The following is a 16,982-nucleotide window of genomic DNA, read 5'->3' on the forward strand; positions in this document are numbered from 1 at the left end:
AGTCAAATATCCCAAGAATAGCCAAAGTCTTGAATTATAAGGTCTAGGCTCTTCTTACATCCCTCTCTCCCCATGACCAACCCCCAAAACACACACTGGTTAACAGCTTCTTGGTGTCTCAGGGACCGCCCTGAAAAAGACAACCCCCCTCACCTTCCTCTTGCGGAACAGCTAACAGAGGGTCTCGGCTGGAATTGCCTCATAAGGGCAGGGGAAAGAACCGAGACTGGTTTAAGAGGAAGGCAAGTGGCCAGGCCTAAGGAATGAATGATTCTCTCTCCAGGCGTGGAAGGTTTTTGGGGGAGTTTCTAGGGATGAATGGAAACTCGTCCCTGGCTTGTACGCGGTGGGGGAGGGGGGATTGCTTCACAGGGTGTCTGGGGAAGTGAGCGGAAGTGGATCGAGGGCCTAGGCATGCCCCAAAGATTCCCCCCCCCTTACCCTCCTCCTGCCTATCCAGTTTGTGGGCTGTGAAGCTGGCCCCTTTCGGTGGTACTCCAAGGGTGGTGGAATGGTAACCTCAAGATTGAGGGGGGAAAAAAAAAAAGGCCCTTCTCCAAACCTTTTTACCAAATTTTGAGACTTGACAACCCTAGAGAGAGGGGAGGGGGAACCTCAGAACGTGACGGATGAATTTCCCGCCAACCTTGACAGCCGGGAGCTGAGCCAGATTTCTCTAATTTGTAAAATTAGAAGACGAGTGACGCGTCTTGGCCCGGAGTCAGTTGCAGCGAAATTCACTTCAGCAAGACCTACTTTTCCCGAGAGCGGCTTTGGAAGGTAGAAGGGCGGGGGTGACGGGACTGGAAGAAGTAATAAGGGAACGAAGGGGCCAGCGTCCCCCTCGCGTCGGTTTGGTCTGCCAGGTCCCGACCCCCTCGCTCGGAAAAGGAAGGACCCGCGCGCGACCGCCCGCCAGGCTCCGACACAAACACACGCACGTGCGCCCCGCCCCCGCCGCGCGCACGCGCCGCAAGGCTCCGGCGGCGGCGGCGGCGGCGGCGGGCGCGCGCGCGCGCGGTGCTCGCTGCCCCCACGCCGCTCCCTGCGCTGAGATCGCGGTGCCTGCAGGTCCCCGCACCCTTGCACGCCCGCCCCGCGGACCCGGAGCCAGCGGCCGTGGTCTGGCGGCTCTCACGGCTCAGCGGTCGAGGCGGTGGCGCGGGGAGAGCGGAGCGGAGCCCGGCAAGTCCCTGGGAGGCGATGGTGCCAGGCGCGGGCCCCTGCGTAAAGCGGGCGCCGCGGCAGGCCGGCCGGTGAGGCGCCGCCGGGGGAGGCCGCGAAGGAGCTCCCGGACCCGCCATGGGCTGAGACACGTCCTCGCCGAGCAGGTGCAGTGACCCAAGCCCCCCGGGGGAGCCCGCCCCCACAGGCCCCTCGCAGGGCCCTCAACCCTATTGGGATTCTCCCTATCCGGTCTGTGCCCTGTCGACCTTCCGTCAGCTCCTCCCCAAAGGCCCTGCTGACCCCGCCTCCAGACGCGGGCCCTGCCACCTCTGTGACCCTGACACCCCGGGATACCCCATCCCCCACTGCTGCGACCCCAGCCCAGTAGGCCCTTGTGCCTACCTCCTCCTCGGCTCCAGTGTTTTGAGCCCACTGCCTGCACGGTGCCGGTGAACTACCCAGCATCTCATCCCTTCTCTTCTAGCCCAGCGGGGGTGGGGCAGGGGGAGGAGAGGGGAAGGAGGGAGAGGCCAGGGGCCCAGGTGACCACAAACCCATCCTGTCGCTCTTAAGCCTGTCGTGAAAATGACCCTTCCTTACCCACCAGAACATGCCCGGGTGACTTCCTCCCGGACCTTCCTTGTGGCCTTCCTCACCCTCCCCCGTGACACTATGCAACCCCAGCGTGACCTGCGAGGCCTCTGGCTCCTGCTGCTGTCCTTGTACCTGCTCCTCTTTGAGGTGGCCAGAGCTGGCCGGCCCGTGGTTAGCTGTCCTGCCGCCTGCCTGTGCGCCAGCAACATCCTCAGCTGCTCCAAGCAGCAGCTGCCCAGCGTGCCCCACTCGTTGCCCAGCTACACGGCGCTGCTGGACCTCAGCCACAACAACCTGAGCCGCCTGCGGGCTGAGTGGACCCCCACACGCCTGACCCACCTGCACTCCCTGCTGCTGAGCCACAACCACCTGAACTTCATCTCTTCTGAGGCCTTTTCCCCGGTGCCCAACCTGCGCTACCTGGACCTCTCCTCCAACCAGCTGCGTACGCTGGACGAGTTCCTGTTCAGTGAACTGCAGGCGCTGGAGGTGCTGCTGCTCTACAATAACCACATCATGGCAGTGGACCGCTGCGCCTTCGACGACATGGCCCAGCTGCAGAAACTCTACCTGAGCCAGAACCAGATCTCCCGCTTCCCTCTGGAACTGGTCAAGGAAGGCGCCAAGCTACCCAAACTCACGCTCCTGGATCTCTCCTCCAACAAGCTCAAGAACTTACCGTTGCTCGACCTGCAGAAGCTGCCCGCCTGGATCAAGAACGGGCTCTACCTACACAACAACCCCCTGCACTGCGACTGTGAGCTCTACCAGCTCTTTTCCCACTGGCAGTACCGGCAGCTGAGCTCCGTGATGGACTTCCAGGAGGACCTGTACTGCATGAGCGCCAAGAAGCTGCACAATGTCTTCAATCTGAGTTTCCTCAATTGCAGCGAGTACAAGGAGCGTGCCTGGGAGGCCCACCTGGGGGACACCTTGACCATCAAGTGTGACACCAAGCAGCAGGGGATGACCAAGGTGTGGGTGACGCCGAGCAACGAGCGGGTGCTAGAGGAGGGGGCCAACAGCACGGTGACAGTGTCCAAGGACGACGGCAGTCTTCACTTCCAGCGGGTGCAGGTCGAGGACGGGGGCGTGTACACCTGCTATGCCATGGGGGAGGCTTTCAACGAGACACTGTCTGTGGAGTTGAAAGTGTACAATTTCACCTCGCACGGACACCACGACACCCTCAACACAGCCTATACCACCCTCGTGGGCTGCATCCTCAGCGTGGTCCTGGTCCTCATCTACCTGTACCTCACCCCTTGCCGCTGCTGGTGCCGGGGTGTCGAGAAGCCGTCCAGCCATCAAGGAGACAGCCTCAGCTCTTCCATGCTTAGCACCACACCCAACCACGATCCTATGGCTGGCGGGGACAAGGATGATGGCTTTGACCGGCGGGTGGCCTTCCTGGACCCTGCCGGATCCGGGCAAAATGGCAAGCTCAAGCCAGGCAACACCCTGCCGGTGCCCGAGGTGACCGGCAAGGGCCAGCGGCGGATGTCGGATCCGGAGTCGGTCAGCTCGGTCTTCTCTGATACGCCCATTGTGGTGTGAGCAGGATGGGTGGGTGGGGAGATTCTGCCCCAGGAGAGGTAATGCACCCCTGAAGGATGTGAGGGGATGGAAGAGAGGGCTGGCTGCCCAAGGGAGGGGGACCCCCCCCCCACCGACCTCAAGGGAATTGGTCACGGGTACGACAGCAGGCAAGACCCCAAGCAGGGGGTGGCTGCCAGGTTTTCAAATATGGATATGCTAATCCTCAGGCAACTGTGACAGCCCTACCCAGAGCCCTGACAGTTCTCAGTGGGGTGGAGGAAGAGGAAGGAGGAAGGGGTGGGAGAAAGAGCAGATTCCCTAAACTTTTTTGAGGTCAGCCCTAGCTCCTTCAGAGAAAATCATCTGGGAAAAAAAAAAATCATTTTTTTCTATCTCTGCCCACCCACAGCTGTGATGTTGTGTGTGCTGGGAGGAGCGGCCACGGGAGCCACACTGGGGAAAAGCTGCATTATCTTCTTTGGCCAGGAAGTCACACTTCACAGCTGGGGAAATCGGAAACCTCTGGGAAAATGAGTCAGGAAAAGGCTGAGACCTCGATCAGTAACTCTCCCCAAAGCTGTTGTGAGACTTCCCACCAATGCCTTCCTCTTTCCCGATGAGCCCTGGGTGGATGGGCCTTTGCGGGAGCCTGGCCTGTTGCCTGACAGGTATGGCAGCCGTGTCCCATGTGGTATCTGTGCCTTGTGCTGGGACCAGTGGCACAGAGAGATTCAGCATGACCCAAGGGGCCATGTCACAGCATAGAGGCCAGCACAGAACTTGTAGGTGGGGGACCAACTCCACATTGGCGAATTCCTGGTGGGTGAAACCCTTGGGTAGCTTTACTCCTGACACCTGTGTGTCGGACCAGGGTGGGGGGGTTGCTGAAAGCAGAGCCTCTAGACTGCCTGCCACAGACGTGGGATGGGGAACGAAGAGGAGGAGGAGGGTAAATCAGCCTCCATTATGTAGCTTCCAGCGGGACCCACCTGATTTTCTGTGTATGCCATCACTTCCTTTGGTCTCTTGAGCAAGCTCAGGTGGGATTCTGAGTTTTCCCTAATATGCTGCTCTGCAGAGCAGAAAGTCCTGGAAAGTCTGGCCCCAGCTGGGTTGGACTGGGCTCAGGGATGCAGGGGCCCGGGGATGTATCTTTACATTGACAAAGCCACCTTGCTCCTCCCTTCGAGATCTCACCCCTGACGCAAAGCCATAGCTTGGGATCTCACCATCCTAGGAGTTGGAATTGGGTGGTTCTCTGCCCCAGAAGAATGGCAGTTTGGAGGATGGCTTAGAGTGGTGCCCTGTCCACAAGTTTCCAGGCAGTCCTGTAACAGACAGTCAGTGGCACTAAACTTTCGGGAGACCTTCTCAGCCAGAGGTCTGTGTGGTTGTGGTGGTTAGACCGGAGCAGCCTAAGAACAGGCCCAACATTCCATTCCGCCCGAGGTTGCAGAGTACTTGGGGATAGAGACGAAGGCTCCCTTTGACCGACTTCTCCCTTTGACTCTCCCGCGGGCCCTGGGAGATGGCTGCTCTGAGCTTTGGCAAGGGGGTGAGCAGAGCAAAAGTGAAAATGTTCTCTGACATCGGTCTTTTTAAGTGCCCCCTCTGCCACCGCCAAGTCCCCTGTCCACTGGAAGTTCTCCAGATCTTCTAGTTTTCTAGTCTGCTCTTTTAGGTTCCAAGAAGTGTCCTTGGAAGGCTGTTCGCCAGGAGGGCCTAGCTCCCGCTGCCTGTTCAGATTCGGGGAGGGGACTGGAACGCAACATCTTCCCCTTGTCTGTTCCTGGGATGTCAAGACTGCTGTGCATCTTTTATGAGTAACCTAGTTCTGTCAGGAGAGCTGCAGCATTTCACTCAAGTACTTGCATGCTCGTAGGGATGCATGCTTATAGGTCTGCATGCACCCCAGCACCCCGACTTCCATCAGGACAGGGATTCTCCAGTCCCCCTAATGTCTGCGTCCAGAGCGATTTCCACCCATGTGCTTCACGCACACAGTTTTCGTGCCCTGTAGGAGAGACAGTGACCATGCCAGGCTCTGCAAATACAGACTCTTGTATTCCTGATTTCTGAATTACCTGAAGCTACACCCGCATCTCCATGGCACGGAATCACTTCTCCACAAAGGCTGCAGTTAGGAGAGGCACAGGTTGCAGAGCTCGGGAGAAGGGGTGCTGAGGAGCTAGCTAGTTCTTCAGACTCGCCAGCAACCTTCCTTGGATTTGAGATGCTGTACATGAGAGGAAGATGTAGAAGTAGGTCAGCGATGGACCCAGGGCAACACCGGGCAGGGGACGGAGCATCTTTTAAGTTGCTCTTCCTATGTTAACTGCCCTGGTTAGACGGGAGCAGGAGGAAAGAGTTGTCTGGTCATATTCCTGAGAGTTCTGAAGATTCTGATACTGGAGCTATAGGAACCATGACTCCCTCCTCAGACCATCAGGGAACCAGGGAAAGTCTTAGCTCCAGGTTGCAGCTTCCCCCGCCCTGGGCACCATCGAGGGCTCCGAAAATCTTTGCAGTAAATGTCAAATGCAGACGGTCTTCTGGAGCATTCTAGCGGAGTTGCCGAGGACTAGGAAGGCCATCTCCTTCATAAGTCCTACCTGGTTTAGGGCATAATAGAAGGCCCTGAGGCTCTAAGTCTCCCTACTGTATCCAGTATGTTGGCTAGTATCTGCCAGTTTGAGAGACTGGTAGCTGTGCCTGGCTGCCCCACCAAGAAATTGAGCTGACTAGCCTCTTCCCTTGGTTTTAGGTGATAGAACCCAAAGGTAGCTTTGTCCTTGGGGGATTGGGTACTCAGCATACGTAAGCTCACTAGAACCCTGTGTGGGGAACTGCCAAGTCTGCTTATAATTAAAGGTCGAGAGATCACCCCCACCGCCATAAACCAGACCTGTCTCCCAGGAAACAGGTGTCCCTGGAGACGAGGATGCCAGGGCTCTACAGTTTGTCTCTGTGATTATTTGTGGTTGTTTTTTTTTTTTTCTTTGCCTATATTTAGGGGGCTCCTAGGAAGGAGCCAGGAGAGCTGGGGAGAGTAAAGCCCGCTGATTCCAATTTTCTCTGTGTTTTTGGTACTTCCTTGGAGCCCTGCTGGCGAAGCAGCAGGGCTCCCTGTGTCCAGGACCTTAGCCCTCCTCCCACTTGTGTACTCCCGGGCTGGCAAACCTTGGAGCCTCTGGGCTCTGAAAACTAGACATTGATCATTAAACCTGGCTTGAGTCTCCGTTCCGGCAGAGTCTGTGGCTGGTTTATTTCTCTTTTCAGCCTATGGGTGGGGGTCACTGTACCTCACCAGGGTGGTGGCCTGTCTCGGGAGAGAAAAAGTTAAATGCTGTTCTAAGGCACAGGTAGCCTCCATATCTAGGCAATAAGATGGAGCAGGGGTCAGCCAGCTTCTCCTGCAAAGAGCCAGACAGGAAGCTGGGTAGTCTTTGCAGCCCACAGAGTCTCAGTGACAGTGCCTCGGTGGTGCCGTTGAAGCAGGAAGGCAGCCACAGACAGTACACAAATGAATGGCTGTGGCTCTGTTCCAATAAAACTTTATTTATGGATGTTGAAATTGATTTTCATGTCATTGTAACATGTATTTTGCGTTTTTTCAGCCATGTGAAAATGCAAAACCTCTCATTAGCCCACAGCCCATACAGAACCAGGCAGCAGGTTGTTTGGGGCCAGCAGACCATCGTTTGCCAACCCCATAGATATTCTCAGAAGAAATGCCATTGATGCATTAGCAGGAGAGAATTCAGAAATTCCATGACTTGTGGCTAATAGCCCGTAGATAACAAAGGCTTTCTGGATCCCTGGGGAGCAGGGTTGCCTCCCTGCAGAGTGCTCTTAAAAGTCTGGATGGCGCCTACTGACTGTACCGCGGAAAAATGCTCGGACTGGATTAAAAGAAATAATGGGGAGCAGCTCACTCTCATGGTATTTTGATTGCTGCCAGTATATGTTCATAAGTGGTAACCATCTTCGTTTAGCTTAAAGTATATTCGTCGACAGTGTCGTGTGTCCTGGGCGTTGCATAGAACAGAGACGTGCAGTCCCCACTTTCTTGGTACAGAGACAGCCGTTGGACTGGATTCTCCTAAACTCTGAACATGCCACTTCTTTGGCTACGCTCAGTACTTCTGGAAGCGAACCGTCACGGTAGATTCCAAAAGGCGAGAGGAAATGGTCGAAGGAAAAGAGAAATTAAAAGAGACGTTCTCCTGTGGCGAAGCAGGTTAAGGATCCCGTGTCGTCACTGCAGCGGCTTGGGTTGTTGCTGTGGTGCAGGGTTGATCCCTGGTCTGGGAACTCCCACATGCCACAGGAGCAGCTGGACAAAAATGGGGGGGGTTAATCTGACTTTTGAGTAATTACCTAATTTTTTGCATTGGTAAAATCTTGACCGCAGGGCGGCTCGCCTCCGTCTGGAGCGTTGTCTTTTTCTCTTCAGGAGGAACAACCAAAGGGGCGAGGGACGGAGGCACCTCGCAGGCAGCCGCAGCAGACAGATCAACCTTGGCAGTCCGCGCAATGACAGATGTTGACGCCAGAGCAACCCCAGAGTCTACGTTTATCTAGTATTTTTTAATCTCTTCGGAGCAGTCTTTGCTATGGTTGAGTTTAGCCAAGAGATGAGATGGGAGAGAGAACAGATCTGAGCAAGACCCCTGAAGAGCTCTCCCCTCTCTCTGGGCCCGTGCCAAGCCCTTTCTCTGAGCCTGTAAAGTTCTGAGACCCCTTTCTCCGTCATCCCAAGGTGTCCAAGGCTGCATCTCTTCACCCCTCCCTTCCCCACCCCACCCGCCAAAGAAGTGCCCTAGGTTCTGGCCAAGATGTGCAATTTTGTCTGCCCTGTCTTGCAGCTCTTCCCCCGGCTTCTCTTCGCTGGCACTGCAGGAGCATGAAAGAGGTCACTATAACGGTTGCCTTTGAGGGTTCAGTGGATTGGCCAGTCTAGGCTCTCTTCCACTTGAGCTCTTGGCTCCTTCCCTGTCTGCAGCTGTAGCTCTGGTACCTGTGGTCGCCCAGGCACCACCCCCCCTCCCCCCCGCAGAAAAGGCCCAGGCCCCTGCAGTCTCTGGCTGCAGTAAGCCTCTGCTGGTACTTCCTCTTCTGGGGCTTGAGAGGGGACAGGGCGGCTGCCATGTCAGCCCCTTCATCAGGCTTATCCACTGCTGCGTGGGAAAGAGCAAGCAGCCAAGATACTCAGACCTGCCCTAGGCCTCCAGTCAGCATGAGCCTGGTGACCGTCCCAGAACCACAGAGGGCATGGAGACAACTGACCTTCAGGACATGGGTCCTACAGCGCAGCGTGTGTAAGGGAGAGACAGGGACCCCAACGTTGGAGAGGAGGGTTGTGTGTGCAGGCACATTGTGTGCAAACATGCACACAGGTCGAGCAGCGCTGTAGCTGGACAGAACTGTGTGCTGCTTTTCCTTCACTTGGCCAAAGTTTGTTGTAGGTGTGGGCCTATGTGGAAGGGCCTAGCCGGTCCTGGGCATTCTTAGAAATCACTGGGAGGGAGTTCCCATTGTGGTGCAGTGGAAACGAATCCGACTAGGAACCATGAGTTTGCAGGTTCGATCCTTGGCCTCGCTGAGTGGTTTAAGGATCTGGTGTTGCCATGAGCTGTAGTGTAGGTCGCAGATGGGGCTTGGATCTGGCATTGCTGTGGCTATGGCTGTGGTCTAGGCTGGCAGCCGCAGCTCTGATTCAACCCCTAGTCTGGGAAGCTCCATATGCCATGAGTGTGTCACAAAAAAGACAAAAAAAAAAAAAAAAAAAGAAATCACTGTGAGGTAACTTGGAATCTGCTTTAAAAGAGGTATGCAGCAGGCCCCTCGTGTATGAGACAAAGAGTTGACTCCTCTGATACCAGGGTAAGCTACAATAGCTACTTAATCTACTGGCAACAAAGGTTTAAAAAAATCACCTAGGGGGAGTTTCCTTGTGGTGCAGTGGGTTAAGGATCCAGTGTTGTCACTGGGTAGCTGCTGTGGCATGAGTTTGATCCCTAGCCTGGGAACTGCCTACATGATGTGAGGGAGGCCAGTAAGTAAGTGTGTAAATAAATAAATAAATAAAATCACCTGGGAAATTCTGATAAAAACTGGGATTGGAGTTCCTGTCGTGGCCCAGGGGTTAACGAACCCGACTAACATCCATGAGGATGCCTCGCTCAGTGGGTTAAGGGTCTGGCGTTGCCAAGAGCTGTGGTGTAGGTCGCAGACGTGGCTCGGATCCAGCGTCACTGTGGCTGTGGTGTAGGCTGGCGGCTACAGTTCCAATTCAACCCCTAGCCTGGGAACCTCTACATGCTGCCAGTGTGGCCCTTGAAGACAAAAAATAAATTAAGGAGTTCCCGTCGTGGCGCAGTGGTTAACGAATCCGACTGGGAACCATGAGGTTGCGGGTTCGGTCCTTGCCCTTGCTCAGTGGGTTAATGATCCGGCGTTGCCATGAGCTGTGGTGTAGATTGCAGACGCAGCTCGGATCCCGCGTTGCTGTGGCTCTGGCGTAGGCCGGTGGCTACAGCTCCGATTCAACCCCTAGCCTGGGAACCTCCATATGCCGCGGGAGCGGCCCAAGAAATAGCAACAATAACAACAACAACAACCAAAAAAAAAAAGACAAAAAAAAAAACAAACAAACAAAACAACTGGGACTTATTCCCTGCACACTGCAACTAAGTCAAGCCTTCTGGGTGTAGGCGTGGGGGAGAAGGTTGTCTTCCTGGAGGGAATCTGTGTTTGCTTTAAGCTTAGCCCAGTGCTGGAGAGTATCCACATCAAACCACCCCAGGGGCAGTTCTAGGACCCTAGCCTGTCTTTCAACTGTGTCTTCTCTGTGCCTACGCTAGTGACAGTTGCTGAGATCATGACGACAATGCCTGACTAGTATTTCATTCCTGGATCCCAGGACAGGAGGAAAAAAAAAACCCAAAATGCCAAGATTAAAAAACAAATGCCGAAGCTTGTGGGCTGCTGTGGTGCCTGCCTCTCTACGTCCACTTCAGGCAGACTGCTGGCTGCTCTCAGAAAAATGGAAGGTATCCTCCTAATTGAAACAGAACTGCCTTCGTGATGCACATGCACAGTGCGCGCGCGCGTGTTTTAATTCCAACAAAGTCCTCTGAGGAGGAAGGGACTCTCATCCTATTCCAAGTGCCTGGAACAAGGCAGGAGAAACACACCTGTGAGCAAGCCAGGGGCCAGGTCCCAGCTGCCCAAGCGCGGAATTGGGTAGGAGACATTTAGATAGACTTGTAACCAAGAGTTCCAACTAAGACCAACTCCAGGAATTTCAAGCCGGGCCCGGGGGAAACTGCACTGATTCCCAGATTTGCGATCAGCCCCATGATTTGAAAACCCCAGTTGGGAGCACTCAGCGCAAGCTTCGCTAGAATCACAGCCGTGGTAGCACTCAGGACAGGAGGAGCGGGGAGCTGCCCCAGCACCTAGGAGGAGATGTGGCTGTTCTCCGACAAGGGCCAGCAACACAACCGCTCTTAGACTTGGGTCCCTTACGCATCATTGTCCATAACTGTTTATTGTCTCCCTAAACGCAGTGTAAAACCCAAGCCAGACTGAGAGATAAGGACGAGGATACAATGCCACCTGTTCACATTTGTTTAATGCTTTGAGCTTTCTAATGCCTGTTAACATGCATTCTGTCTTCTAGAGCTCACAACACCCCTGCGAGGTAAGTCTGGCAATCAGTGATTTGCCTGTGGCCATGCCAGCCATCAGGGGCTGAGTAAACCCGGACTGCAGGCTTCTGAGCCCCCAGGTCAATGCACATTTCACCTCACAGTACACAGGCTCTTTATGCCAGCCAGACACGGGGCAGCCAAAGCACTAAACCAGATGCCTACCCACTCCCTAAACCTGCAGACGGAGTGAGTCAGGACCAAGGGTGTCCTTTGGAGGCCAAGACAGGTCAACACAAGGAAGGGCAGGAGTTCTAGAAGTTCAAAGTCAACAGCCACCACTGCCACCACCCGCGTCTGCAGAGCTTACACTGTGTGCCCTACATCTTGACCTCTGTCAGGTGAAAAGGCCCTATTAGTCTATTCAGAGGACTCTCAGAGGAAGGAAGCTTCACGGCTTGGCTGGGAGGTGAGACCGTGCAGCCCAGGCAGAGGGGGAAGGTGAGGGCTGGCTGACTCAGCCTGCGAGTGCTTCAGAGATCTGGAGCTGAAAAGGCCCCAGCCCTGTTCAGCTAATCATTATTATTAACTCTGAACAGGCCTTGGCATAGCAGCCAGCTGGCTCAGGAAGAATGCCTGGCTCTCCCACAGTGAGGCTTTAAAAACAAGACCCACAGCAGCCATGCATGGGGGTGGAAGGGTGGGGACAATGAGAAAGAAGGGACAGGATGGGCCAATGTCAGGGAGTGGGGAGGGGTAGTCTGCTCTGTAGGGAGGTGGGGGGGGTGAGGCACCAGCTGGCCAGAGACAGCAGCCTACCTCTGATGGGGCTGAAGAGCCAAGAAGGTGAGCCAGGCAGACTTCCCCAGACACAGAGCTCCTGCCATTCAACACTACCCCCAGCCGGGGGGCCAAGGGAAGGGGTGGCTATGGGAAAGATGGGGGTTCGGGCGTGGTATCTGAACCCAGAATGGGAATCCAATTACCATGTGGATCCGGATACAAAAAACATCTATATTTCTAATGTCCTCAAGGTTGAGTTTGAACGTAATCATATTTGGAATCAGGACTTAGCTTGAAATGCAAATGTGTGCAAAAGACATGGAATTTTTAAAAACTTGAGCACCCCAGCTTTTTTTTTTTTTTTTTTTAAAGACAAACCACCTGACAACTAGCAGCTTTTCTAGCTAGGGCACAAGGGCAAAAGGGCAGCCATTTGCGTCTTCCCCAAGGCCTGTGCCTCTCTGCTGAGCAGCCCAGCTAAGGTCCCAGATGGGGGGCTGGGGGAGGGGTGGGGCGTAGGGATAGGGGGATAGAGGGTGGGGGGGAGGAAACACATGAGCGAGAGGAGGCACAGGCAGTCAGCAGCCACAAAGCTCCCAGCTGGAGGCAGGGTGCCCGGGCACGAAGGTCTAAGGATTGTCCAGCTGCTCCCCCAGGATGTGAGGGCAGGTGGTGATGAGGGGAGGGAGAAGCGGAGGGCGGGCGGGGGCGGGGGGGGGGTCCGGCCAGCCGGGAAGAAGGGCTCCTCCTGGTGACCGCCTCCCGGTACTGCAGTCAGACTGGCTAAGCGAGAGGAGACCACCTGTGCCCTCCCCTCTGCCCTGTGCCCCTGCCGCCCCCAGCCCTCCCAGTCAGAGAGGTGACAGCTGGGGCCCCTTCCTCCTTCGGAATATAAACGGCTTCCCCCTTCCTCCCGGGGCTGGGAATAGACATCAGCTGGCACCGCCCACGCAAACTGCCGGCTGTCAGCCCGCCCGCCGCCCCCGCACCACCTGGGAGGAGGCACCACCTCAGGCGGCTCGGGCTTTCCGGCGTCGCCCGCTTGGCTCCCAGAGCAAGCTGGTGAACCTCGCCCGGCCTCCTCACCCTGCAGTGGGCAGAGTGAGACCCCCCGGCACGGCCTGGGCTGTGACCGGGCCAGGGGAGATGGACCCCTGACCAAAGCAGCCCTATGGGAGACTCTCCTCGGTGCGGCCCCAGTAAGCAGCTCCCGGTTCACACCACACTGGGGGGTTGGAAAGGACAATGAAAGAGACAGGAACCACCACCCTCTGCATAGCAGGCGCCCCTTAGATGCTCAGGGCCTGGAGCCCTCCTGGGAGATGCCGTCTGACCCAGGAGGAGCCTATCGAGGACCGCTCAGAGGGCCCTTCTGCCCCCGCAGTTCCCGCTCCTGTGCTGTCCACGCAGAGCAACCTCCTTGCCTCTGAGCCACCCATAGGGGACGTCTTGAATCTTCTACAGACCTGTCATATCCAAAATACTGCCATCCAGGAATGCCTCCCCTGGCTCCGACGCCCTCACTCCAGGCCTCCCGGAGTTCCCAGCGAGCTCCTCTACCTGCCCCAACACCAGCTTTCCTGACTCGGCCATTTCCGTCCTCACCACCATCTATGGAGCTCCCGACTCCCCGACTGAGCCAGGCCAGGGTTAGCCAGTCTGGCATCCAGCCCTCACCGCCCAGGGCAGTCTGGGGAACTACTTTCAGTTTGGAACACCGAGGGGTCTCTGCAGGGAAGACAGCCCAGCCATCATGTGCCAGCTGGCACCAAACTCAGCTCCCTCCTGGGTCAAAGAGCTGGCAAGAGACGACCACTGAGGAAAGCTTAGCTGCCAAGGGAAGAGGGGATCAGGGAGACTTTGTCTTCTCTAGATCAGAAGAGCCCTGCCCTGCTTTCTTGGCTCTTATTTTGTTCTAAGCGCTTCGGAATAGCTCCACAAAGCTATGTGCTAAGACCTGAGCCCTTAGAAGGGCAAAACATGAGATGCTCAGTATACTCTGCCGCTGGGAACGGATGCCCTGAGGCCCTCAAGCCCAGATCCTGAGTTGAGCTGAAGAAAGTTCTTAGCTGGGCTAAGAAGCCCAGCCCATGGGCTTGGTTAAGCCAATGCCTTTCTGCTCCTCTAAAAGCTTTAAAGTGACTTCAGTGCCTTTAATGTCTTGGAATTCTAGAGACCCTCTTGGGTCCCCTCCCTCACAGCACCTGACTCCAGGGACCAAATCAACACAGATTCCTGAAAGGTCATGCGGGCAAATCCGGGAGGGTAAGGGAATAATGAGTGTAAGACTTAGATCCCGACTCTGTTGAGTGGTCCGGTCCAGGGTTCAGTGCTGGGCGGGTGCTCTGTGACAGCAACTGAACAGACACTAGATGTTAGAGATTGTTTAGAAACAACCACTCATTACACAGATGAGGAAGCTGAGGTCCTGAGACACATGACTTGCATAAGGTTGCACAATAGAGCCTCTAAGGACCATAGTCCATAAATAAGACCCAAGGGCTTTGCCCACTACACTGCTTTCTCAAAGTGACCCAAAGAGCCATGGCTGCCATTCAGTTCTAGAAACCCAACTTCTCATCAGGAGTGCAAAGAAATGACTGCCAACACCGTCGCCACCACCACCACCCAACGCTTCTGTCTTCCATCAAGAGCAGGGGCTTCAGGATCAAGCTTCCCATCATCACCTTCCACTTGCACCCAGTACAGTTCCCCGATGTTGCCCACTGAGTCATCTGTCAGCCACAGCAGTTGGGGTTTCGGCAGCCCCTGGCCCAGCTATGAAGTACAAAAACCCTACAACTTCTGAACTGGATCCTTGAAGGTCACCCAAGGAGCCACTGAAGTCCGAGTTAAGTGTCCCATTTAGATTCAGAGTTCAGAGGAACTCACATTTCCATTTTCTTCCTTGGCAAGTAGGAGCTGGAGATCTGATGCATGATTACCAGGGCTGGATAGAGGGGCAGCGCCAGGCACAGGTACCAGGCTGCATCTTTGATCTGGGCCTGGAACCACACAGAGTGCAGGCCCAGGAGTACCGTTACCGTAGCCATCAGGTAGACCACCAGTCCACAAGTCAGATGGTAGAGCTTGAGGCGAGCCACCCTTGAGACCCTGGCTGCCCGGGGACAGAGGAGGCAGAGCCCACACAGTGCCTGGCCACCAGTGGCCAGTAATGTCAGAGCCCCTACCCAGCTGTGCCAGGACACCAGGTGGGGCAGCTCACTGCGGGTCCTGCTGGAGACGATGAAGCCCAGGCCCAGGGCTGCACAGAGGATGGCTAGGGTCTGCCCTGCCCAATGGAGTCGGATCCGGACCTTTCGGGAGCAGAAGAAGAACGGGGAGTGCTCAGGCGAGAAGAGTAGGATGGCCTCAGCCATGCAGAGGCAGAACTGTGAACATAGGAGAGGGCTAGTGAGCCTCAGGCCCAGCTTGGAGGCCTAAGAAAAAGGAGGTGCCCTCATATATTCAAACAATGAGGACAAAGGGTGGGGGCTAAGAACTCCCACCAGGACCCCCTGCCTCCCAGGTCAGCATTTCTGGGCAGAATTGGGAATCCACACTTCAATGATTCAGGCTGACATCCAGCCCCCTCCCCACCCCCTCCACAATGACTCCCACGTCTTGACCAAGGGGAAGGGCAAATGGTAAACTTCCTACTGAACTTTGGGGATCGGGAGCGACTGGAGAACACCCTTCCAATTCCTCCTTTCAGGCCTTAGCAGAGAAAAAATGGTGTCTTCCACGCCCTCCACCCCCTTCAACCACCTGACACTACCTAGAGCCCAGCCTTCTGTGTGCCCTGATCTCCTAAGTTGCAGGGAAAGATGGGGCCCTGGCCATTTCCCCCACCTCTCTGAGCCTTAGAAAGGCTGAGCCTTCTCAAGGCTGGATGCTTCCTTAGGGGAATATCCAAACAAATCACCTGCAGAAAGAAGCCCAAACTCACCGCCAAGGCCATGAATACAGGGTGCCAGGAGAAAAAACCTAAGAATCAAAGAGAACAGACTGACGGCTGGGCACCATTCTTTCTGCCCGCGTTTGGCCGGCTGGAGCCCAAAGAATCTGGCTGGAGAAGAAAAGTCACAGTGTACTATCTCCAACACTAATCAGCAATCAGGAACTCAGCACAAAGTGGAGCAACCAAGAGGGCAAACAAACCAGTTTGGCCCGAGTTCCCAATTCAGCGCCTCGCAGCAATCAGCCAAGTCCTAGAATAGATCGTGGCCTCCCTCCTTTACTTAGATCGTCCGTGAGGGGCTCCGCTTATGATGAACTAGTGAGTTTATTCCGTTCACTTCAGTCGTCTCCTCTCCTCCCGGCACCCAAAGCCCCACCCTTCCAGGACCCACCCCCAGGGCCACGCCCCACCACGCCCTTACTACCCTTCCACAGTCCGCCCCTCCACTGCTAGGGTCCCCACTCCACGCTTCTCCTAGCGCTCCCGGGCTCTGCCCCTCCAGCATCTCGGCTCCGCCCCGTCCCCTGGCCCCGCCCCCGTGCCCACTCACTGGTTCCCGGCCGGGACAGCACAGTCAGAAAGATGGTGAAGCCCAAAGCGACCAGGTGTGCCAAGATCCCACAGCCTCTCCGCAGCCAACGCGTCAGTCTCGGCTCCCTCGGCGGAGCGGGAACCAGACCTACCTCCAGGGGCTGCATGGCGGTCCCCGGCCGCCGCACCCTCCCAGCTGCCGGGGCACGTCTTCCGGGTTTGCGATCGCGGAGGCGGCCTTGGCTGCGGGAGAAGCTCCTCCCCAGGACGCCGCCGGCAATACGGCGGATGCGCCCACAGCGCCCTCTGGGGGCTGGGGGGAAAGAGCCTCGGCCCCGGAGAGCCCCGAGGGCAGAAGGCGACTGGACAGCTCCCGGCCCAGCGCTTTCCTTCAGCCAGCCTCATTTGCATTTTGATGTCTACAAGGGCTTATGGGGCTGGTGTCTCAGGCAGCCTGTGGAAATTATGTTTATGACAACTGATTTCACCCACATCACAAATCTGGTACACTGGGCCAAGCGTGTGAAACCCGTGTTTTGAGCAGTTTTCCAGAAATACTGAATTTCCCCGGTTGGCCACTGTCTCCCATCATCCCTTCTTTCGTCTTAAGGGAATAAGATTCCCCTCTGCTTAAAAGTAAGAAGACTGAAAGAATAAAGCTAGAATCTGGTGCCCTGTGCCTGGTAAATTCAGGGTTGAGGACCAAAGGCGGGCCATGCAACAGTCCTATCCCCTATCTGCGCAGTGGTTGT

General features: G+C 55.9%; 2 protein-coding genes across 4 annotated transcripts; one reads left to right on the plus strand and one right to left on the minus strand.

Moving 5' to 3' along the window:
- On the plus strand, positions 984-12,104 carry AMIGO1 (adhesion molecule with Ig like domain 1). Of its 2 annotated transcripts, XM_005663589.3 has the most exons (2): positions 984-1,331; positions 1,775-12,104. In XM_005663589.3, the coding sequence occupies exon 2, from the start codon at positions 1,840-1,842 to the stop codon at positions 3,316-3,318; it is 1,479 nt and encodes a 492-aa protein (XP_005663646.1). In that variant the 5' UTR covers positions 984-1,331; positions 1,775-1,839; the 3' UTR covers positions 3,319-12,104. The 2 variants fall into 2 exon arrangements, with proteins under 2 accessions (XP_005663646.1, XP_013852740.1); XM_013997286.2 differs by lacking the exon at positions 984-1,331 and having other exon boundaries at positions 1,338-12,104.
- Positions 6,275-16,493, minus strand: LOC100624950 (cytochrome b561 domain-containing protein 1). Of its 2 annotated transcripts, none has more exons than XM_003355263.4 (3): positions 16,250-16,493; positions 15,688-15,725; positions 6,275-15,130 (listed from the first exon to the last, which is right to left on the minus strand). In XM_003355263.4, the coding sequence occupies exons 1-3, from the start codon at positions 16,395-16,397 to the stop codon at positions 14,627-14,629; spliced, it is 690 nt and encodes a 229-aa protein (XP_003355311.1). In that variant the 5' UTR covers positions 16,398-16,493; the 3' UTR covers positions 6,275-14,626. The 2 variants fall into 2 exon arrangements, with proteins under 2 accessions (XP_003355311.1, XP_020945743.1); XM_021090084.1 differs by having other exon boundaries at positions 15,688-15,807; positions 16,250-16,469.

The sequence above is a fragment of the Sus scrofa genome, chromosome 4 (assembly GCF_000003025.6).
Source record: "Sus scrofa isolate TJ Tabasco breed Duroc chromosome 4, Sscrofa11.1, whole genome shotgun sequence".
Classification (NCBI taxonomy): Eukaryota; Metazoa; Chordata; class Mammalia; order Artiodactyla; family Suidae; genus Sus; species Sus scrofa.

What these genes read in the sequence shown, in the direction of transcription:
- AMIGO1 (XM_013997286.2), top strand. Translation starts at nt 1,753, where the DNA reads ATGACCCTTCCTTACCCACCAGAACATGCCCGGGTGACTTCCTCCCGG.
- LOC100624950 (XM_003355263.4), bottom strand. Translation starts at nt 16,397, where the DNA reads ATGCAGCCCCTGGAGGTAGGTCTGGTTCCCGCTCCGCCGAGGGAGCCG. An exon ending in GCTGTCCCGGCCGGGAACCA is followed by an intron (nt 15,726 to 16,249) that starts GTGAGTGGGCAC and finishes TTTGATTCTTAG; the next exon opens with GTTTTTTCTCCTGGCACCCT. An exon ending in CTGTATTCATGGCCTTGGCG is followed by an intron (nt 15,131 to 15,687) that starts GTGAGTTTGGGC and finishes CTATGTTCACAG; the next exon opens with TTCTGCCTCTGCATGGCTGA.